Source organism: Oryzias melastigma, linkage group LG4 (assembly GCF_002922805.2).
Source record: "Oryzias melastigma strain HK-1 linkage group LG4, ASM292280v2, whole genome shotgun sequence".
In the NCBI taxonomy this organism is placed as follows: domain Eukaryota; kingdom Metazoa; phylum Chordata; class Actinopteri; order Beloniformes; family Adrianichthyidae; genus Oryzias; species Oryzias melastigma.
In genome coordinates this window covers 1603413-1626334 of record NC_050515.1, presented here as the reverse complement: position 1 = coordinate 1626334, position 22922 = coordinate 1603413, and the positions used below count along the sequence as shown (strand labels likewise).

The 22922-nt window shown below is 37.9% G+C and overlaps 2 protein-coding genes across 6 annotated transcripts in view; both read left to right on the top strand.

Annotated features, from left to right (window-relative positions):
• The window catches only part of ghrhrl (growth hormone releasing hormone receptor, like), a 32671-nt gene extending 29889 nt beyond the window's left edge, over nt 1-2782 (top strand). For both annotated transcript variants that reach the window (XM_024278401.2, XM_036211411.1), the window contains exon 13: nt 2032-2782. In XM_024278401.2, coding sequence (XP_024134169.1) covers nt 2032-2133 — 102 coding nt within the window. In that variant the 3' untranslated portion in view covers nt 2134-2782. The remainder of the gene's footprint in view (nt 1-2031) is intronic.
• A 1652-nt stretch (nt 2783-4434) lies between these two features.
• Nucleotides 4435-22050, top strand: si:ch211-221n20.8 (multiple epidermal growth factor-like domains protein 6). Of its 4 annotated transcripts, XM_024278933.1 has the most exons (22): nt 4435-4585; nt 4811-4957; nt 6935-6995; nt 7073-7240; nt 7333-7452; nt 7550-7690; nt 9351-9476; nt 11422-11544; nt 11612-11734; nt 11821-11943; nt 13504-13626; nt 13852-13974; nt 14047-14172; nt 15834-15962; nt 16053-16142; nt 19119-19214; nt 19369-19464; nt 19566-19661; nt 20911-21012; nt 21090-21195; nt 21268-21384; nt 21455-22050. In XM_024278933.1, exons 2-22 carry the CDS (start codon nt 4814-4816, stop codon nt 21531-21533), a joined length of 2412 nt encoding a protein of 803 aa, XP_024134701.1. In that variant the 5' UTR covers nt 4435-4585; nt 4811-4813; the 3' UTR covers nt 21534-22050. The 4 variants fall into 4 exon arrangements, with proteins under 4 accessions (XP_024134701.1, XP_024134702.1, XP_024134699.1 ...); XM_024278931.2 differs by lacking the exon at nt 4435-4585 and having other exon boundaries at nt 4708-4957; XM_024278932.2 differs by lacking the exon at nt 4435-4585 and having other exon boundaries at nt 4710-4957; nt 6938-6995.
• Nucleotides 22051-22922: the final 872 nt, after the last annotated feature.

Sequence of the window (22922 nt, the reverse complement as noted above, 5' to 3'; positions counted from 1 at the left end):
AAAAATATAGTTTTAGTTTGTTCCATAAATGTTTATCCCGTTTGTCCTGCTATCTCAGGTGTGTTTTGGATTTTGGCCTCTTGTGTGATTGACTTTGACCTCCTGCTGTACGTGAAGTTTGAATTCTTTTTAATGACCCACTTTCAGAGAAGAGACCTTCTGCAGAAAAGCTGAACATAAATGGAGAAAAAGCTTCATTTCTTGATGCTTTTATAGTTTTCTTACAGCATAAAGAAATGTTTTTTTCAAAAAGAGAATTTAAAAACGCAGCTCAGCCTTGAACTCTGAAACGCTGCTATTGAATTCCTTCAACTGGATTCTGTAAAGTTTCTCATATTTAAAACTTTGGACATTTTCAGGATATTTTCTTTTGTTCATCAACATTTTTCATTTGTACAAAGATTTCCACTTAGATTCTAGTAGTTAGCTTTAGAGGTGGTTTTCAAAGAAGGATAAAAGCACATTTAATGTTCCACTTTTTCTCAGGCTTTTGTTGATTGATTATTATTTTATTATTTATTTCAAACAATTTCAGTGTCAAATTGAATTTAAATAATCAAGTAGAGTTTCATTAAATGCTTGAAAAGGAGCAGCAAGAAGCAACTTTATACTCCCATCATCCTTTATGCTTTACAGTAAATGAACTTCTTTTATTTTTACGTAGTTTTGATAAAGTTTTCACAAAGTGGTACATAGTATTTACAGAATTTCACTGATTTTTGTTTTTTGTTTTAGTTTTTACATAGTTTTCAGGCTTTTATATAAACAGTTTAATATATTTGTATTTACAGTGTAAACAGTTCCACTCCATTATAGTTTACAGTAAATTCACTTTTTTACAGTTTTACATATTTTTTTTCTTGGATTCACACAATTTGACAAACTTTTAAATATATGTTACTGCTTTTCCATAGATTTACATAGTTTTACATATTTGAACAGTTTTATTCATAATTTTACAGTTATTTTTTAGTTCCACATAGTTTTATTTACATAGTTTTACATATTTTTACACATTGTTACATTGTATTATTTATATATATATATATATATATATATATATATATTAACAATTTCATATTGTTTGTTTATATATTTTTAAGTTTTTGTCCTAATAATTTTCCATAGTTATTTCTCAGTTTTAAACGGTTTTTGTATAGTTTTATTGTTTTTAAACAGTTTTCCTATTTTTATTTAAATATTTTGACATATTTATATGTAGTTTTCTAAATTTTTTTCATAGTTTTAAAAATTTTAACAATTCTAAATGGTTTGATTTTAATAGTTTTTAATATTTTTTTTAAGTTTTAGTTTTTATTTAATCTTACACACTACATTTTTCCATATTAAGTATGTTTATAATTCCACATGGTGTTTACATAGTTTAAATGTTCTATATAATTTTATAAACTTAGTTTTACATTGTTAATTTTTAGTTTACATAGTTTTATTATATTTTTATAGTTTACAGTTTTATAAAGTTTCATTTAGATACTTCTACAGTTTTTTTCAGTTTTTTTCATAATTTTACATAGTTATTACTTTACATTGTTTTTGTGTAGTTTTATAGTTTTTGAACATTTTTATATATTTTTATTTACATACTTTTACACATTTGTTACAGATTTTTTCATAATTTTTCTTAGTTATTTCTTAGTTTTACATAGTTAAGTTTTACATTGGTTTTGTATATTTTTATAGTTTAAAATTTCATCTAGTTCATTTATATTTATTTTTTATTTTATTTGGTTATTTCTTTAGCTTTATGTAGTTTTTTGTAGTTACATAGTTTTAAAGCAGCTTCATGTATTTTAAATACATACTTTTACACATTTTCAAATTTTTCTAAATACTTGTACTTGTTTATTTCTTTTTTTACATAGTTTTTGTGTAGTTTTATAGTTTTTAAACAGTTCCATATAGCTTTATGGACATACTTTGACATATTTTGTTCAGTAGTTCCTCACAGCTTCACATCTGTCACATCCGAACCTCTTTCCGAGCACCAACGCCCCTCTTCCTGTCCGACAGGTGCAGAAGGAGCTCCACATGCAGTGGCTGAGGTGGCGAGAGAGGAGCTACGGCGTGGTCTCACCTGCTGCAAAGGGCAGCCAGATGGACACGCCCTTCTAACACCTCCATGACGACCACCCCCCCGCGGGACTCGCTCTGCACACGGTGCACATCCACCATCCTGGTCCTCGTCCCTGACGCGCTCCAGTGCGTACGTCATTCCTCACCGTTTCATGACTGCACGCCGTCAGCCAGGACGGAGCGCGGCGCCTCACAGGAGAGTCCTCACCCGGATCTCTTGACATTTTACACACAGACGACACAGCAGCTCCTGCCAATTCTCATGAGCATCACCCAAACAACACAGTGGCTCATGAAAGGTCAGCTTTCAGACGCCGTCACACATCGAATCGATGGAGTGTAATCTGTCTAAGCTGGAGCTCAGAGCCTGACAATCACACGGCCACGTTATGAAGAAAAACTTCAATCACGTTGATTTGATTCCTGTGCTGCTGCATTCCATTTGCATTTTAATGTAAACACTGTTGGAATATGTTCTCAAGAAACCCTCCAGTGAGACGGACGAGCATGATGGGACTCTGAGCATGTTCACAGCAAAAGACCAGCGGATTGTTCACCGACAGGACGGTTAAACGTGTTAGGATCTCCTTGTGCTCGCCTATTTATGTATTTATTTAAACTGTTATCAGTACAGAAATGTATGTTTGTGTTCATGTAGATTAAAGCTGAGATGTTGTTCCCTCGTTGAGTTCCTGTCCTGTGATTTAAGCTGCACAAACACTGAAGCTAATCAGCTAACGAGAGTCTGAATTTAAACCAGAAAAAACAACTTCAGTGGCTGAGTTTAAGAAAAACAAACTAAGAAACTCTCGTGCCAGAATATTGATTAACAAAGAAAAACAGTGAGTCTGATTTAGAGTAAAATCTGACACAAAATCAGACTTATAATGATGCGTTTCTGAAAAAAAAGGCAGATGACTCCGAATCCAAATTCCATCTTTTAAAATAATTTTCATAATATTTAGAGTTTAGCTATTTTGGCAACATGATAACGTCTTTGGCTAATTTGTTGTCTGCTGGGCTTTTTAGGCTAATTTAGAGTTAAGCTTCTGTTTTCACAACAGGCTAACGACTAATTTAGTTTACTGAGGAATTTTAGGCAGTTATGGACTTTAGCTAGTACTTAAGCAACAAGCTAGCTTTTTTGGCAAAATATATTAAAAGGAACGCCTAATTATCAAAAAAATAAAATGTCAAACTATTATATTTTCTTTAAGGAAACATTTTGTTTTTAATTACACTGTATTTATGCAAAATTTGTTGGTAATGAAGAATTATAATACAGTTACAACAGGAGAGTCAAACTCAATCACACAGGGGGCCAAAATCCAAAACACACCTGAGGTCGCGGGACGAACTGGATAAACCTTTATTCAACACTCTTAAACTATGTTTTTAAAGTTTAAAACCGTAACTTTTTAAAATAATTATGAACTAGATATATATAACATTACTTATGATAATGTTAGTGTGAATGCTGGAAGCTGAATTTGGCTGTTGAAGATGCTGAAATTGATAGTTAAAAACACTGAAGGTGACAGTTCAAATATTAGCTAAATGCCAAATTAACCTGAAAAATAAAAAAAAAAAAAACTTGGGTTACTCAAAACAGCTACCATGTAGCTGAAAAAAATAGCTAAACTTCAAAATATCCTAAAAAACTGAAAAAAGCCTAAATTAGCCAAAACAGCTAGAAGTAGCTGAAATATTAGCTAAACTCCAAAATAGGTTAAAAATCTTAATAAATGTCAAAATAGTCCAAAAGCTAACAGAATGCCAATTTTTCAAACTTTAAAACTGTAACTTTTTAACATAATCATGAATAATGAAAAGGCAGGAATATTATTCCAGAATAAATCAACTTAAACCTTAAATAACTCTCAATATTTCACTCTCCATAAAAATATATTTTTAAAAAAAATATAAAAATGAGCGCAAGATAACATCAGGCCATCAATAACAATAAAATAAAATGATCTGGAGGGCCGGATCCGGCCCCCGGGCCTTGACTTTGACACATACAAACTCTTCTTTGACTCAACATTCAAATTAAATCTTTGTCTTTTTAAAGGACGGTGATCATGTACAGTCTATGACAGTGATGGACTAACACGCTGAGGAACGTCAGTAAATTCCTCCTAAAATCTCATTTTGTTCTTCTGTGTTATTGTTTACTTCCTCGTGACCTTCTGCAGAACTTTTTTATGTACAAATATGGATGAACTAGAATATTTGTTTGTTGTTTCCGGTGTGAACATTTGCTGTCTCCATCAGAGAGGATTCCTCCTCCACGGCTGCTCCTCTCCTGGGGGGTTTCTGGAATGGGAGGTTCAGGATGTGGTCTCGGGATCGTCCACCCCCCCTGCGCGCGCGCGCCACGAGGGGGGCAGGAGGAGGGGGAGGAGGGCAGAAAACCGCTTCCTGAGAGTCGGGAGGTTTTTTTCCCCCCGCGTGACTTTTGTGAAGGAGCCGCCGAACCCGAACCGAGCCGGTGAGTCTGAGTCCCGGTCCCGCGCGCCCACTCCTCCTCTGTTCCGGTGAACGGAGCCGTTTGTTTACGGAGCGTGTTTTTGGGTGAAGTTGATCTTTTGTTCTGCGCAGACGCGTGGGGGTGGGGGGGTAATAACAGACTGCAGCTGCGCCTGTCTGAACTGGAAGCAGGCGCGCGCGCCGGGCACCACGTGACCTTGAGTGTGCAGGAATGTCTGCTCCTCAGGTGATGCCTGTCCTCTGGACCGTCACCTCCGTCCTGCTCCTGGTCTCCTCCGTGGCGGGACCCTGGAGCGGCCTCCAGGAGAACGAGGTGGAGAAGGTGGACCCGAAGAGGAGACCCGGCGATGGAGGAGAAGATTCCAGGTCTCATGTGAGTCACGGCCCGGGGGCCGGATCCGGCCCGCCGTAGTCGACTAATTTAATAGTCGATTAGTCGACTATTAAATTAGTCGACTAATCGATCATTGAATTAGTCGACTAATTTAAAAGTCGATTAGTCAACTATAAAGATTAGTCGACTATTAAATTAGTCGACTAATCGATCATTGAATTAGTCGACTAATTTAATAGTCGATTAGTCTGTACTTTATATTCTATGGAGTCAGAGTGCATCATAGTTGAGCAAAGTTTTGAGCATTGAGCACCAAAAAAATAACTTTTTTTTCATATTTGAGTCAGTGAGACCAAAACTTTATCTTTAGTGAAAAACAGTTCTTTGTTTCAGATGCCGACCTCATTTATTTGTGTGATTGCTTAGTCAGCATTCACACTAAAGTGATTCTCCTGCTGCTTTCTGTTCGTTTTTCAGCAGGTAAAAACTCCATCACACTTTCAGAGATTTCATTAATCTTGGTATCCAAACGTTCAGCTCGTTCAGGACGTTACTGCTTGAATTTTTGGTATTTATAAACTTTATAGTTTTTAAAATATTGAGCAAAATATGCCCCATAGGAAATGAATGAAAGTCTTCAAAAGTCAGAATTTTAAGCAGATTATCAACAAACCTTTAAATATATTCATGGGTTATGTTTTCATCTTTTATAGTAATTTTTCCAAAAAATTTGTAATTTAGCTAATATATTAGCAACATGCTAACATTTTTGACTAATTTAGCTTACTGAGGAATTTTTGTTATTTTTTAGTTTAGCTAATACTTAAGCAATGTGCTAGCTTTTTGGCTAATTTGGCATCTACTAAGGGTTTTTATGCTAATTTTCAGTTTAGCTAATATTTTAGCAACATGCTAACATTTTTGGCTAATTTTCTATCTAACTGAGGTTTCAGACTAATTTAGTGTTTAGCTTCTAATTTAGCAACATGCTAACGGTTTTGGCTAATTTGATGTACTAAGGAATTTTAGGCTACTTTGGAGTTTAGCTAATATCTTAGGAACATGCTAACTTTTTTGGCTGATTTATTATCTACTCCGGTTTTATAGACTAATTTTTGTTTAGCTTCTACTTTAGGAACATGCTAATGTTTTTGACTATTTTTTTTACTCTGGAATTTTAGGCTATTTTGGAGTTTAGCTAATATTTTAGCAACATGCTAACGAATTTGGCTTATTTTTTATCTACTGAAGTGTTAATAGGCTTTTTAGAGTTTAGCTTCTTTTTTAGCATCAGGCTAATGTGTTTGACTAATTTAGTTTACTGAGGGATTTTGGGCTAATTTGGAGTTTAGCTCATTTTTAAGCAACATGCTAAATATTTTTGCAAAATTGGCATGTATTAGGAATTTTTACTACAAATTTTTCAGAAATTGAGGTTAACTTCAGCCGTCTTTCATAGTTCTTTCGCAAAATTTCCAGTCTTGTTGCTAATTTAACATTTTGCAAATAGCTTTTGCATTTTCAGTAAATCCCTGCAGCAGTTAAAGTCAGTTGTGTCACCATTTTCAGCAAAAAAGCGTGCACACTAGCATTATCGCAGGTAATCTTGTTTTAACACCAGAAACTAACAAAGGACAGAGGCTGCATGATTCATTAAAGGTTCAATAAACTATCATCTTCATTGTCTTTATTTTTAATTAGTCTAAAGCTAATGGTGGTTAAGATGTGTGCTCTACATCCACTTTGTGAATGACCAGATTAGTCGACTATTAAAATAATCGTTTGTGGCAGCACTATTCTGGAATAATATTCCTGCCTTTTCATTATTCAAAGTTCTGTTAAAAAGTTCGTTTTTTAAAGTTTTAAAATGTAGTTTTAGTGTTCAATAAATGTTTATTCTGTTCGGCCCGCGACCTCGGGTGTGTTTTGGATTTCGGACCCCTGTACGATTGACTTTGACAGCTAGATTTCTCTCTGAGGTCACGAGGAGGAACTTCAGCTTCTTTGTGTCTCCAGCAGGTCATTGAAAACGCCCTCCTGAAGCTCAGTGAAGCCCTGTGGAGCCACACGGACTCATGTGAGTCTCTGATCCTCCTGGAGCCTCCTGCTGCTCCTTTCTCCTGAATCTGCTTCCTCTTTGCTTGAACCTCTCAGCCCAGCTGCCTCCTCCTGCTCCTCCGAGCTCCACTCCTGCTCCTCGGTGTCCGGGGAACCAGCAGATGCAGAAGAGCGGCTGTGGATGTCCACCTGGAGCCACGAAGACCGGAGACACCTGCAGCTGCGCCGTGGGGTTCGCTCTGAACACGGGGGGGGAGTGCACAGGTAAGAGCTGACCCCGACCAGATCGTCTTCAGAAGAATAACGTCTGCTCTCTGTGAGGGAGGATCTTCACCTCGTCGTTCCTCTCTGGACAGATGTTGATGAGTGTGGAGGAGACGAGCCGTGTGGCCCCCACGCCATCTGCACCAACACCAGGGGCTCCTACTCCTGCCGCTGTAACCGTGGTTACCTGATGGGCTCCGGAGGGTGCCAGGGTTTGTAAGCCTCTGTGTGTGATGCCTTTTGTCGCTGTTTTTAGGGCTGTTTCCCTGAACTCCTGCTGTAACCTGTTTCCATGGCGGGTTTTCACAGACGTGGACGAATGCGCGCTGGCGGAGGTGACGGGCCTGCTGGCGTGTCAGAGCGACGAGGAATGCACAAACACCCTGGGCTCCTTCATCTGCTCCTGCCCCACAGGATACGTGAGGGCTCTGCACGGGCAGGGATGTGTCGGTACGACGGAAACACACATAATTAAACCCAAATACAAATACTTCTGCCTTCGGGGATGAAAGATGAAGCTTTAAAAACACTATTTTGGCAGCAAACGCATGAAAAAATACATCTAAAACTAGAAAAATTCCATCACCTGCGATAATGCTAGTGTGAACGCTGTTTGCTGAAGGTAATCACTGAAGACGCTCAAGCTTTTTGCTGAAAATGGTGACGCAATGTACTTTTATTTCTAAAAGGATCTGCTGAAAATGCAAAAGCTATTTGCAAAATGTTACATTTGCTAAAAGACTACAAATTTTGTTAAAGAACTATGAAAGAGTGCTTCAGTTGACCTACATTTCTAAAAAATGTATTGTAAAATTACTTAAAAAGCAATAATATATGACAACTTTGCAAAAATATTTAGTCTGTTTCTTAAATATGAGCTAAACTCCAAATTAGCCTGAAAACCTTATTAGATAATAATTAGCCAAAAAGCTAGCTCATTGTTTAAACATTAGCTAAACTCCAAAATGGCCTAAAATTCCTCAGTAAACTAAATTAGTCAAAAATGTTAGCATGTTGCTAAAAAATTAGCTAAACTAAATTTTTTTTAAATTACTATAAAGATGAAAACATATCTCATGAACATATTTAAAGAATTGTTGATAATCTACTTAAAATTATGACATTTGAAGACTTTCTCCTTTATTTTCTATGAGGCATATTTTACTCAATATTTCAAAAATGATAAAGTTTATGAAAACCAAAAATACAATCAGTATGTCCTGAACGAGATGAATGTTTGATACCAAGATTAATTGAATCTCTGAAAGTGTGATTGAGTTTTACGTGCAGAAAAACATCCAGAAAGCAGCAGCAGAATCACTATAGTGAACGCTTAGATGCAAAACATCTGTATGTGATAGAATAAACTTATTTTAAGGTAAAAATGTTTTAAAATGATTCTGGAGGAGCTTCAGGTTTTTGTCAGGTTTGATGTGAATCCAGCAGACGGGAACTTTTGAGAAGAAAAGTAGGACAAGGACGACCCCCCCCCCCCGCGACACCTTAAGACGTGTTTGGAGAACAAACGGGACAAAACAGTCCAGGAAAACCTTCAGCTTCGTCTGTTTTGAGAAAGAAGACGTGAAACGTTCTTCTCACAGACGGTTGAAGGACGAACAGCTTGAAGAGTCTCTGCAGCGTAAAAACGTCTCTATATTTATGTCTTCTGTGAGGGTTTTGTTGACCTTCAAACTCCATTTCAAAGTGGAAAGAGAGTCAAAATATTGTTAAAGTTCCATTTTTTAAACATTTGTTAAAGCGTTCTCAGTGCTTTTTCAGTTATGATTGTGTCATTTTTTGACAAAAAAAAAAAAAAAAGTCGTTTTCTAGGACATAGTTTCTGCAGAGCGGTAGGAGTTCGTTAGAAATCCATCCGAGTTGTGGGCGGGACTGTTGGCGTGGAGCAACCCCACCCCCACTTTGCCTGTCACCTCGAAATGAAGTCAATTGAGTCGCCATTTTTCCGCGGTGCGGATATCGCCCAATCAGCCATTTTGGGACCGGGCGACGTTAGTGAGCAGTGATTGGTCCGAGAGTCTGTCAATCAAACATTGGCTTACAGCCCATCATGGAGGTTGTTGGTTTGTCCTCCTGATCTGCGTCTGCACAGATGTGGACGAGTGCAGCTTCGAGGAGCAATGCCGGCGTGATCTGGGAAACGTGTGCGTGAACACGGCGGGCAGCTTCCTGTGTCAGTGCGGGCTGGGATTCAGAGCGGGAACCCCCGGCTGCCTCGGTAAGAGTTTGGCTCCTGCATGTTTGGATGTGATTCTCCGTTCTGCACAGACGTTCAGGATGTCCTCTGACGGCGTGGACGTTTGAGGAGCTCCAGTTCTCCAGCAGCAGTCATGGACTGAAGGATCAGATGTTTGCACAATTCTTCTTTCATACGGCAACTTAGAGCAAAAGTTTGAGCGAAAACTCCCCAAAAATTGCACACACATTAAATTCGGCATAGTGAAACCCCGCCCCCCAGAAATGATGACATCACAATGGGAGAAACCGTAAAAAAAATGGGGCCAAAATCTCTTGTGAGGCTCAAAAATACGTCAAAATCCACTAATGAAGCCAGAACACACGTGTCACGGACACCCAAAGGAAGCTTTGAAATTATTATGGGATGGCAACAGGACCTGCGGCTTTGCGGCCATGTTTTTGCACAATATTGAAAAAAAAAACGTTTGAGCAATCTTCACAAAATTTCACTCTGATATCACCAGGTTAAGTCTACAACTCAACCAAAGCTTTGTTGACATTTGACCTCAGAAGGAGGCGGCCATGTTGAATTTTACGAAAACATCCCCTTTAGTACCAGTCAAATAAATCCACAAATCATTTTTTTATAGTTGGTAACAGTTTTGGTTTTATAGTTTTCTTTTTATTCAAGTTTTAAATTTTCATTTTTTTCAATTTATGATTTCATTTTCAAAATTTCATTTATCTCCAAATTTACAATTTTTTTTCAAATTCGCAATTTTGTTTGTACATTTTAATTTTTTTTCTATTTTTAAATCTTTTGGTCAAATTTTCATTTTTTCATGTTTTCATGTTTTTTCAAATTTACAGTGTTGTTGAGGAATTTGAATTTTTTTGAAATCTTCAATTTTTTTGTCAAGTTTCCTTTTTTTATTTTTTCTATTTTTTCAAATTTACAGTTTTGTTGTTAAATTTTCATTTTTTTCAAATTTTCTTTTTTTTTCAAATTTACATTTACAATTATGTAAAAAAAAAACCTTCTCATATTTTTAATTTATTTTTCAAATTTACAATTTTGTTGTCAAATTTTCATTTATTTTTGTCAATTTTACAATTTTTTTTGACAAATTCTATTCTTTTAGGATTTTCTGTTTTTTTTTGTTAATTTTTTATTTGTTTGTTTTCAAATGTTCCCTTTTTCCCGAATAAACAATCTGTTTCTTCATTCACTTTAAGCTGATCCTAAATTGACTCCAAACTTAGATTTTTTACTTAATATTTTGAAATCTAAAACATGAATCTTTTTCTCCAGCTGAACAAAACAACATAACATTCGATATCAACATATTAGGAATGTGGGCGGGGTTAACAAAAAATGTGCGTTTCCACAAAAGTTTGCTTTTGTAGATTCTTCTGAGAATTCTTCAGACCTGTTCATCACTCCCAGGTGACTCAAAAATAAAATAGTTGCTATGGAGATAAAACCCACAGAAAAGTCCTTTTTCTTTTCCTAATTTGTCTCTGATTGGGTGGGAGGGGCAGAAGAAGAAAGTGAGGTTCTTAAGCAGCCGCTCAGCCAGGGAGGGCAGGTGTGAGGGGGTTCTGGGACGTGGCGAGGGCAGGTGTGAGGGGGTTCTGGGACGTGGCGAGGGCAGGTGTGAGGGGGTTCTGGGACGTGGCGAGGGTTCTGGGACGTGGCGAGGGCAGGTGGCACCTGCGGGCCTCACGCTGCCTGCAGCTTTATTTTAACCTTTTTTCTAAATAAAAGTCTTCTTGACCGTTTTCTGTTTGTCGTCTTTCTTTGTTTCTTCTGCTCCTTCACCTGCTGCTGCTCTCCAGACTCTGAGAGTCAGGAAGTCCTCCTGACGTTTAACACTTCCACTTCCTGCCTTTGTGTTGAATTTGTTCCGTTGAGCACGAGCAGAACTTGATGATTTCATCTTCACCCGGCGTGCACGCTCGCGCTTTGACTTCTTCTTCTTCAGATGTGGACGAATGTCTGGAGAGTCCCGGGTCGTGCGATGGGCGGGGGGTGTGTGAGAACACGTTTGGGAGCTACAAGTGTGTTTGTCCACCCGGTTACCGTGGAAACGGCTCACACTGTGAAGGTAAATCCTCTAATTTTGGGAAAGTCGCTCCACATGTTTAAGGGTTCAGCGACTGAATCTCTTCCAGACGAGAACGAGTGCGCCTCAGGGAGCCACAGGTGTGACATCAACGCGCGGTGTGGCAACGTGATCGGCTCGTATTTCTGCCAGTGTTACCAGGGCTTCAACGGTGACGGGCACACCTGTTACGGTGAGGACCGACCGCCGCGTCTCCCTGCAGCAGCAGAAACGGTGGGTGGTTGTCACGGCGCCCCCTTGAGGTCACTTCTCTTACAGACATCGACGAGTGTCTTCTGAACGCCGGCGGCTGTGAGCACAACTGCACCAACGAGCCGGGGGGGTACAGCTGCAGCTGCGCCGCAGGTTACCAGCTGGAGCAGGACGGACACACCTGCACAGGTAAAGGAAGCCCCGCCTTTTTATTACAAACATGTCAACAACAAACATTTTCCAATATTAAAAATCAAAAGCAAGACAAAAAAAATCAAAATTATAAAACACATGGTTCTATTTTTTATTGTAGATAAACACATAAACATGTAAAATAGCAACGACAACCAGACTGTACACAGAGTAAATACAACTGAGGCCGTCAGCTATCAGTTTCTGTGTTTTCAGCTATTAACTTCAGTGTTTTCAGATATGAATTTCAGTGTTTTTTTCAGCTAACAACTTCAGCATTTTCAACTATCAACTCCAGTGTTTTCAGCTTTTAACTTCAGCATTTTAAGCTGTCAGCTCTAGTGTTTTCAGCTGTCATCTTCATCGTTTTCAGCTATCAGTTTCAGCATTTTCAGCTATCAGTTTCAGCATTTTCAGTTGTAAATTTCAGCATTTTCAGCTATCATCTTCAGTGTTTTTAGCTATCAGCTTCAGCATTTTCAATTATTATCTTCAGCGTTTTCAGCTATCAGTTTCAGCATTTTCAGCTGTAAATTTCAGCGTTTTCAGCTTTTAACTTCAGCATTTTAAGCTGTCAGCTCTAGTGTTTTCAGCTGTCATCTTCATCGTTTTCAGCTATCAGTTTCAGCATTTTCAGTTGTAAATTTCAGTGTTTTCAGCTATCATCTTCAGAGTTTTTAGCTACCAGCTTCAGCATTTTCAGCTATCAGTCTTAGCGTTTTTAGCTATCATCTTCACCGTTTTAAGCTTTCAGTTTCACGGTTTTCAGTTATCAATTTTAGTGTTTTTAGCTATCAGTTTCAGCATCTTCAGCAGCCAAATTCAGCTTCCAGCATTCACACTAGCATTATCACAGGTAATGTTGTATATCTAGTTCATAATTATGTTAAAAGGTTACGGTTTTAAAGTTTTAAGAATGTAGTTTAAGAGTGTTTGATTTAGAGTGTTCCATAAATGTTTATCCTGTTCGACCTAAAGTGTGTTTTAGATTTTATCTCCTTGTGTGATTGAGTTTGACTCTCCAGCTGTAGACTTTAATCAGGTAAATCCAGTTCTCAGTCCCTTCCTGACTCGTAGTCGTAGTCGTTCCTCATGAGCTTTTCCTTCCATTCGCTGCTGCTTTCTTAGAAACAGACTTTGATAAGTTATTAGCATGCGCTGTTGCGCTTCACTGCGTCACCTCAAACTCAACTCCAGATCCAAACACTGAAGTCCAGAACTGAGGAGCAGCCAGGAAATGATGTTCTTTATCGAGCCGTGCAGTCATAACAGATACTTTTTTAATTTCTCAGCATAAAGAATGAACTTAAGCGGCTTTGGGAAGAACAGAACCGTCCTCTCCGTGAAGGTTGCCATGTAATAAATCAATTTGGCAGCTTGTAACTTGGCTGCGTAATGAATTTGTCGGTGAAGTGTGACTCCGTCCTCGCCCTACAGGAGGATTCCCGCTCTCACGGAGCGATCGCTCCTGAAAACCTTCACCCTGACTGTGCAGAGAGAAGTTTGTGGAAGCTGCTGGAACCTTTCATTTCTGTGATGGCATGTTGTGATCCCCAGATGTGGACGAGTGCGGCGGTCCGGGCGCGCCCTGCCAGCACATTTGCATCAACACTCGGGGCTCTTTCGGCTGCTCCTGCAGGCCGGGCTTCCAGCTGCACATCGATGGCTCCACCTGCGTGGGTCAGTCCCTCCCGGACACGCTTCCACTTAGCGCCGCGCTCGGAGCGCTCATTTTCAGTCATTTCCTCTGGCTAATTGTCAGCAATTTGTCCAGCATGCATAAACAGCAGGATCCGTGGTCGCCCTCCTCGCCATTATGCACGTGTGGACAGTCATGCAGCTTTTACGAAGAGTAGTGAGAGCGTTAGTGGGAAAGGTCTCAGCCGATTCACTTTGTGCACACAGACGTCGACGAATGCAAACTGCAGAACGGCGGCTGCTCCCACGTCTGCACCAACAGCGCGGGAGGACACGCCTGCAGCTGCCCCGCCCCCCTGCTGCTGGACCGGGACCAGCTCACCTGCACCAGTCAGTCCCTCAGACACGAAACCTAAAGAGAGGAAAAAACGCAGTGAAGAAGCTGAGCTTTTGTCTGAGCAGATGCTACTTCCTGTACGTGGAGGAACGGGGGCTGTGACCACGGCTGTACGGTGTCCGCCGAGGGACACATCCAGTGCAGCTGTGGAAGCGGCTGGAAGCTGGCGGAAGACGGCAGGAGCTGCGAGGGTGAGGCTCCGTCTAAACCGTCACGTTAACACGCAGGAAGTGACTTATTGGAGGTTATGACTCAAAATCGGACACGTTAAACCAGCTGAACGACCATTTTCTGTTTAATGCTCCTTTTCACACTTTCTCTGATTTAAATGTTCAAACATTTAATTTTTAGTGGACTCAAAACTCTTCAAATATCATATTTGTTCTACATTCAGTTACAGTTGTGACGGTTTTCTCTTTCAAAAATAATGCAAACACTGTAAATTATACGTTCAATTGGCTGTAAAATGTAAATAAAAGAAAACAATGAATAGATAAAGCCACAAATTGTCATTTTCCATCATAAAATTCATTAAATCTCTTTATTTCTAAAATGAAAAATCAAAATAAATTCCTTCAAACTTTAGTTATTTATGTCTTTAAACAATTTTTTTTAGGAATTTCTGAAAACCCTAAAATTTCTGTTCACTGGTGGATTTTTCAGAGTAATTGACAGTAGAGACTTTATATGGAGGCATCTATGTGCCACTATTTTACAAGCAAAAGTCACAGTTTGGAGATCATCATTTTCTAAGTTGCAAACAAAATGTAAAGTTTTAAGAACAAAACTTTATACTTTGCAAATGAAATTGCCAAAAAAAAGTCAGATCATTTTAAGATTATTTTAGATAATTTCTATGTTTATTTAAAGATCATTTAAAAAGCTATTTTATGCCATTTTTAGATCATTTTTATAAAACATTTTTAGATCAATTGAACAATATTTTAAGATTATTTTATGAGATTTTTAGATCATTTAAGATCATTTTTAGATTATTTTAGGATAGTTTTAAATATTTTTGATAATTTTTAGATAATTTTCAGAATATTTTTGGATTATTGTAAGATCATTTTTTATAACTTTTAGATAATTTTATATCATTTGAATATGATTTTGGGGCATTATTTTAAGACAATCTTAAGGTTATTTTAGATTTATTTTTAGTGCCGGAAATCGATTAAAAAATAATTAACGAATTAATTACAAATCTGGAAAAAATTAATCGCAATTAAATTTTTGTTACAATTTTTCCCAGCCACTTATTTATTAGTTATTTTTATTCCTAAACAAATTGTTTTAGGAATTTCTGAATAAAAAGCTCAACTTTCAGTCCACTGGCTGATCTCTGGTGGAGCAGTTTACATTCGAGGTTTTATATGGAGGGATTTTTGCGCCACCATATATTTTAGGTCATTTTAAGATCATTTTTTATTTTATTTTATTATAATAATTTTATTATTTTTGAGTAATTTTTAGATAATTTCAAAATAATTTTAATATCCTTTTAATATCATTTTTTGGAATATTTTTGGATTTTTTTAAGATCATCTTAAGGCTATTTTACATAATTTTAGATTATTTTAAGGTTATTTTACATCATTTTAGATTATTTTAAGGTTATTTTAACATCATTTTTAGATCATTTTTGATGAACAGGAACACGCCACTTTTGTTAAACTATTTATTAAACAGATTATTTGTCATTTTTCTAAACTCCAGTTTGAAACATGATCGTCTGTATTCGGCTGTCAGTTAAATTCTGGAACCATAAAGATCCAGATGAACCTCCTGGTTTCTATCCGGAGCTTTCCTGCAGTCGTGGGATATGAAAACCTTTCCTCTCTGTGCTCAGACGTGGACGAGTGTGGAGACTTCACAAACGGAGGTTGTGAGCAGCTCTGCCAGAACCGGCCCGGCGGGTTCAACTGCAGCTGCAAGGACGGGTACGAAGTGCGGGCGGACGACCCCACCAAGTGCCTGCGTGAGTCGGACGCCGCGTGCGGCGAGCGTGATCCCGTCTGATGACAGTTTGACTCCAACATCCTTCCTGATTCACAAATGTGTGTTCCAGCCGTGTGCGACCCCCCCTGTCAGAACGGCGTCTGTGTCGGCCCAAATACCTGCGAGTGTCCTCAGGGGTTTCCTCGCTCTGGCTGCTCAGGTACCACCTTCCTCTGTGGAGGAGCAGAGAACTAAAAATGTTTTTGTTGTGCAGGAAGATTCACAGGAGTGTGTTTGGCGACATCTAGTGGTAACATGGAGCTACTGCAGCTGTTAAAACCAGTAAAACTTCCTTTAATGCGTTTTTGCTGCAATAATAATAAAGTATCTCTGCAGCAGCCATGAAAAACAGCAGAGCTTCCTTTGGCGAACATCTCCTCTCAAATCCTTCATCAAAGGAAGGACGGCGTGTTCGTTCCATATTTGCCTAAATTCCCGACATTCGTTGCGTCATCGAGCGATCTTTTGGGGTTTGAGCTGCGACACATGAAAGCCGTTTGGTTTGATGAGCTGCAGAGAGTCAGAAGTTAAAGCAGGAACAAATATCCTGCAGCCAAAACAAGAACGTTCGTTCAGGAACAGAAAGTTCCGACGAAGAAATCCAAACGGGGATTTCTCGGAACTCCGAGGAACACAAACACGCCGGAGAGTTCTGATCCGACTTCAACGGTTTAAACATTAAATCATCATTAAATTTGATTCAAGGCTCATTTCTTACTGTTGAACCTTAGGGTTGAGTTTTGAATGTCTTTTTCCCTTTGCCTTATATATTTCATTTAAAACAGTTTTTTAAATATTTTTCTAAAAGAACAGATGATATTCTTCACTTTCCAAACTGTTAATGTTGTTCTTAAAGACCTTAATAATAAAATAGTTTATAAAAACATCCTCTAAAAATATGGTTCTTAACATTTTATTATATTTCTGACACTAGTTTGCTGTAAACCAACTGTAATATGAAAGTTGTCTTTTATTCTTTTATATATTATTTGTAGAAATTAGTTCATTTTTAGTGAATAATTACTGTTAACTCATTTGTTCTACATTGTTCTATTATTATCTGTGCAATAACCAGCAATAATAATAATAAAAGCAAATCTTTTTACTAATAAAACATGATAATAGAGGCTAAAGCAGAATCTAAATGAAATGAAAATTAGGAAAAGTCAAATGAAAACAATTGTTTTAAGAAAAATCCTGTGATAATTAAACAAAATATGGATTTTTTTATAATTCAAAGAGTTTTCAATTTGTAATTTGATAAAGAAATTTTAAAATGCATATTTCAGTTTAGAATTTACCATAAGAATTGTAAATCTTTAAAAATATCATTTCAAATAAAAACAGGAAAAGTTGCATTAGCTGTAATAATGTTAATGTGAACGCTTTTAGCTGAAAGTATTCGCTGAAGATGCTGAAGCTTTTTGCTGAAAATGGTGACGTGATTTACTTTAATCACTAAATGGATTTTCTGAAAATGCAAAAACTATTTACAAAATGTTAAATTTGTTAAAAAACTGGAAATGTCGTCATAGAACTATGATAGAGCGCTGAAGTTGACCTAAATTTCTGAAAGATTTTTAGTAAAATTGCTTAAAAATTCCTAATACAAGTAAATATTTAGTGTGTTGCTTAAATATGAGCTAAACTCTAAATTAGCCCAAAAACTGTAGTGCAAAAAAAAAGAAAAAGTTAGCATTTTGCTTAAATAGTAGCTAAACTTAAAAAAAAATGCTAAAACTCCTCAGTAAACTAAATTAGCCAAAAACGTTAGCCTGTTGCTAAAATAGAGGCTAAACTCTAAATTAGCCTTAAAAAACCTCAATAGATGCCAAATTAGCCAAAAAGCTAGCTTGTTGGCTAAACACTAGCTAAACTCCAAAATAGCCTAAATATCCTCAGAGAACTAAATTAGTCAATGTTGGCATCGTGTTAAAATAGAAAGTAAGAACTAGATTAGCCTTTAAAACCCTCATAGATAACAAATTAGCCAGAAACGTTAGCATGTTGCTAAAATATTAGCCAACAAAGCCCATGAATATATTTAAAGGTTTGTTACTAATCTATTTAAAATGTTGAAATGTGAAGACTTTCTCATTCATTTCCAATGGAGCATATTTTCCCCAATATTTCAAAAACTATAAAGTATAAATACCAAAAATTCAAGCAGTAATGTCCTGAACGAGCGTTTGGATACCAAGATTGATGAAAGTGTGATTGAGTTTATGTGCCGAAAAACATATGGAAAGAAGCAGGAGAATCACTCTAGTGTGAATGATTACAACTAAATCTGTTGTATTTTAAACTGCCGTGGGGGTTTTGGTTTTTAACCCTAAAAATGACATTTCTATTCATTGTTCATTGTAAATTAATTTTAAAGTAACATAAATCTTTGATATTTTCGTTTTCTTTTGTGTTTTTGAGTCAAAGTTCCCTGGTATTATCCATCTCAATTGCAGGACGTTTTCTAACATTTTCTGAAAACCAAAATGAAATCCTTTTGAAAACTAATGAATCCTAATGAAAACTTCACATATGTTGACTGTAGAATACGAACTGTTGAAATGACAAAATTCAACATTTGATTTCTGAATTGTAAAATACATTTATGGTAACTTAAGGATTTTTGCTTTATTTAACATTGTTTTGACGTCAGTATTGTATGGAGCTAAATTGAGGGAAATAATATTTGAAACCCAAATAAAACAAATAGAGAAAAATAATTTGTGTTTGGCCAAAAAAAGTAAAATGTCCAAAACTTTTTTGCTGATCTAAAATAAACTTAAATATTTTTTGCTTCAAATGTTCTATTTTATAGGTTTCAACATTTTTTTCACATTTAACTCTTTTTTTAAAATGATTTGGTTTCCAAATCTGAAAGATTAAAATTTTGATTTTTTTAAAACCTAAAACATAATGTTTGAAGTTGAAAATATTAAATTTTATTTTAGAACAGCAAAAAGTTTTGAACATTTTACTTATTTTGGCCAAACACAATATTTTTTTATTTGGGTTTGAAATAATATTGTCACTAATTTAGCTCCATAGATTGTAACTGTTCATCCTTTTGAATGATGTGTGAGTAAATAACCATCAGATCTCCAGATTTATTTTTATTTATATTTTCCCGTGTCAGCCGTGTGTTCCCCCCCCTGCGCTCACGGCGGCACCTGTGTGCGCTGGAACCAATGCTTGTGTCCTCCAGGTTGGACGGGAGCCACGTGTCACACAGGTACGTCACCTGTAGCAGAATCCTGTCTGCCAAAAGGGGCGGAGCTACAAGACTAAACTCTAACCTGTGAATGGAAAAGCGTTTGTCTTTTTTACGGTTTTGAGTGAGATTGCCGTAAATTTGGTTTCTGGTTCTTCCTGGTTCTGTTCTTCAGCCGTGTGCGAGTTACCTTGTGCTAACGGGGGCCGCTGTGTGGACCCCGACACCTGCCAGTGCCCCTCCGACTACACCGGCCCTCAGTGCCTCTCGCGTGAGTCACCAAATCCTGCAGCTTCTGCGTCAACGTTTTGGCCTTCAAAATAAAATAACGGCAAGTTTTTCCAGCCGTTCACCTGAGTTCCTGTGTTGCAGCGCTCTGCACTCCTGCCTGTCAGAACGGAGGGAGGTGTGTGGACGTCAACAAGTGCACCTGTGCTGGAGGATGGCAGGGAGCGCGCTGCCAGATCGGTGAGGGGAGAACCCGGGGGAGTTTATGACCCAGGGGGCTCTGGGACGGATGTGGAATGTGTGACACCGACGTTATGGTGTCAATGAGCAACCCAACAAGGTTTTTCAAAATAAAACAGGCGCCAGACAGAAGGAATGGATCTTATTTTATTTTTAACATTAATAATTACTAACAGGAATTCGTTCCAAATTTTTAACCCCTTCCTGAACTGATCCTAGTCGCCACTCAACAGTTTGTTAGTCGGGGGCTGCTTGAAGAGAAAAAATACTAAAAATCAATTTGATCCATTTTTTTACTGACCAACAAGATCCACTAAATCCCTCCTAACCGTTTAAAAATCGACTTTATGTTTTTGTGGACATTAAGTCATTCAGTCAAATGTGGCCTTTAAATATTTACAGTAATTAAATTTTATGACAGTTATATTAATCTATTTGTAACCATTATAACTTATTTTACTTTTGACAGCAGCACATATCTGTTCTTTTCAAAATAAAAATAAGATCCTCCTGCTGCAGCAAACGTACTGGAGTTAAATATGATAACCTGGAATACCGTACAGTCATGACTTTAGAGACTCACCTGTAAACCATCGTGAGCACTGATAATAACAAAGAAATGTTCCATCACTCTGTTCTACAAATACAATTTGGATAAACGACTTTAAATCTTTTTATCCACAAAATCGCTTCATTTTGAGTTTTTGGGATGATTTTTACTGTTGTTGCACAAAATTGGGTAAAAAACAAATATATTTGAATGAATCTCAAGTGATGAGTTATTTAGTTTTGATATGTTTTATTAACGACTAAAAGATTTTATTGAGGTTGACAGATTTTTATAGATCAAATCTCTGTGATGCTCAGCAAACAGAAACGATCCCAGGAGGTTCTGATACGGAATAAACTGATTTGCTCAAAGCTCGTGATGCACGATAATATCGGTTAGCGATAATTATCGGCCAATAATGGACATCATGACGTCACACTGATAATTCCGATAAGAAAAATATTGCAATATTGCCTGATTTATTCTGTAATAATAATCGTCTGTTTTTATTCATATTTATAACTTGTTTTAGAGTGTCCACTAACGTTTTTCCTGTTCGTCTGCCACCCCAGGTGTGATTTACGGCCTTTTTCCTTGATATTTCTAACTGTTCCTTCCTCTCGTCGTGTGGAAGCTGATTTTCTCCGATCGGATCTAGATTAAAGGCGTTCCGGTTAAACCTTTGACTGTGTCCGTCAGAGCCGGTCCGGTGTCCCAGGCCGTGTGAGAACGCAGGTGTGTGCGTGGGCCTGAGCCGCTGCCGCTGCCCCAAAGGCTTCAGCGGGACCTTCTGTGAGAGCGGTGGGTGGAAGCATCTCATCAGACGAAAGGCTTCCGCGCTTCTGTGGCGCTGAGTCGTCTGTTCTTCCCGCCTGCAGCCGTCACCACGCCCTGCGTGCCCCCGTGTCAGCACGGCGCCACCTGCAGCCCTCACAACACCTGCACCTGTCCTCCGGGCACGGCGGGCCTGCGCTGTGAGAAACTGTGAGTCCTGCAGCTCTCCTCTTTGGTTCTGAAGGTCCACTGTGATCCTGTGTGGGCTGGTTCCTCCCTCAGAACCTGTCCGGTCATCACCGTGGTGGTCAGCATGGCGAGAGCCGTCAGGAAGGCCTTCAGGGAAAGCTTCGTGGATCGCTGCGGACCTCTGGGAGTTCAGCTGTGCACCAAATACAGGTTCTGGTTCTGTGCTGCAGCGTCCCGGACCCTCAGAACTTATGCTGACAGGTTCTGGTTCTGCTCGTAGGATAAACCAGGCCCGGGTCTACCTGCAGGCCTACAGGGTCGGCTACAGGATCCAGTGTCCCGAGAAGACCGGCAGATAAGTTCTGGTCCGGCTCGACTGGAAAAGGATCCAACGTCCAGACACCTTCAATGTGTCACCGTTTTTATCCTGGTTCCTGTTGAGGATTTTCGTTCTTATTGACGTTTATTGATCCAGTTTGAACCAATCAGATGAAAAGAATAAATCCACGATCCGTCAAAGTTTACTGGAAGAACAGAATCTTAATGATTGTTTTAACTGGAAAACTTTTGATCCATAAAGTTTTAAATCTGTATTAAGACACTAAAGAGTTGACAAACTTATTTGGAGAATTTGTGTTTTTTTAAATATCCAAACAATAAAGATTCACAAGAAACACGACAGGTGAGTCGTGAACGTTTGATCGTGCAGAATTCTTCATGTCAAAGTCAACTTTTTAAAAAGGCTTAAGATGAGGACTAACTACTAACTAACTACTAACTAACTACTAACTAACTACTAACGCAGCACTAGCAGGATCCTTGTTCAGTCTGCAGGATTTGGGGGCGGGGTTAATAAATCTGTGACACACCTGCGTATCACCTGACGTGTTGTTCACCTGTTCACTACAACCTGTCGGCCGCAGCATAAAAACACAGGAAGGTTTTCTCTTACGGGTCAATAAGCGGTGATGACCTGGATGCTTCATGCGGGTCACCTGTGAGCCCGTGAAGGTGTGACCATTTCTCACCTGCAGACACTCCGTATCCACCTGTAAGGACTGGACTAAACTAGCAAAAACCGAATGGAAAAACCCTCTTCTAGGTGAATGTTGATGAAAAAACAAAATTGTAGCATTTGAGCTATACATACTGTAGTCACAGTATAATAGCTTAAATGCTAATAGCTTAAATGCTACTGTATAGCATTTAAGCTAAATGCTATACAGTAGATTAAATGACTTTTTAAATAAACGTCTCGTACTCTCTCACAGCCTCCTTTCCTTAAAAAAAGCCACAAGAACACGTTAAAAACACCAAAAACACAGTTTTCTTTGGAATTTGTCTTTAAATCTGTCAAGACAATAAAAATAAAGATATTTTAAGAGAAGCTTTACAAACACAATCAAAATCTTTTGTTGTAAATCATGTCAGAAACACGTTTTTTATGAAGACTTTTAAAAAATAGAGCCTGTTTACACAAATATAAAACCTCATTTACGTTTCTTATTTAAGTTTAAATATTGGAAAGACGAACTACTTAACAATTCAGATAAATAACATGTTCATGTCATCTGTACCTTATCATGTACACTTTGCATTTACACAGTTTGTACGCCCCCTAGTGACGAATGCATTTATCTTTATTTATTACACAGTAATAATAATTGTCTGATTGCTGAAAGCAATCAGAGTATGTTGTTGTAATTCTTTATTATATTTTATTATTATTATTATTATTATTTTTATTA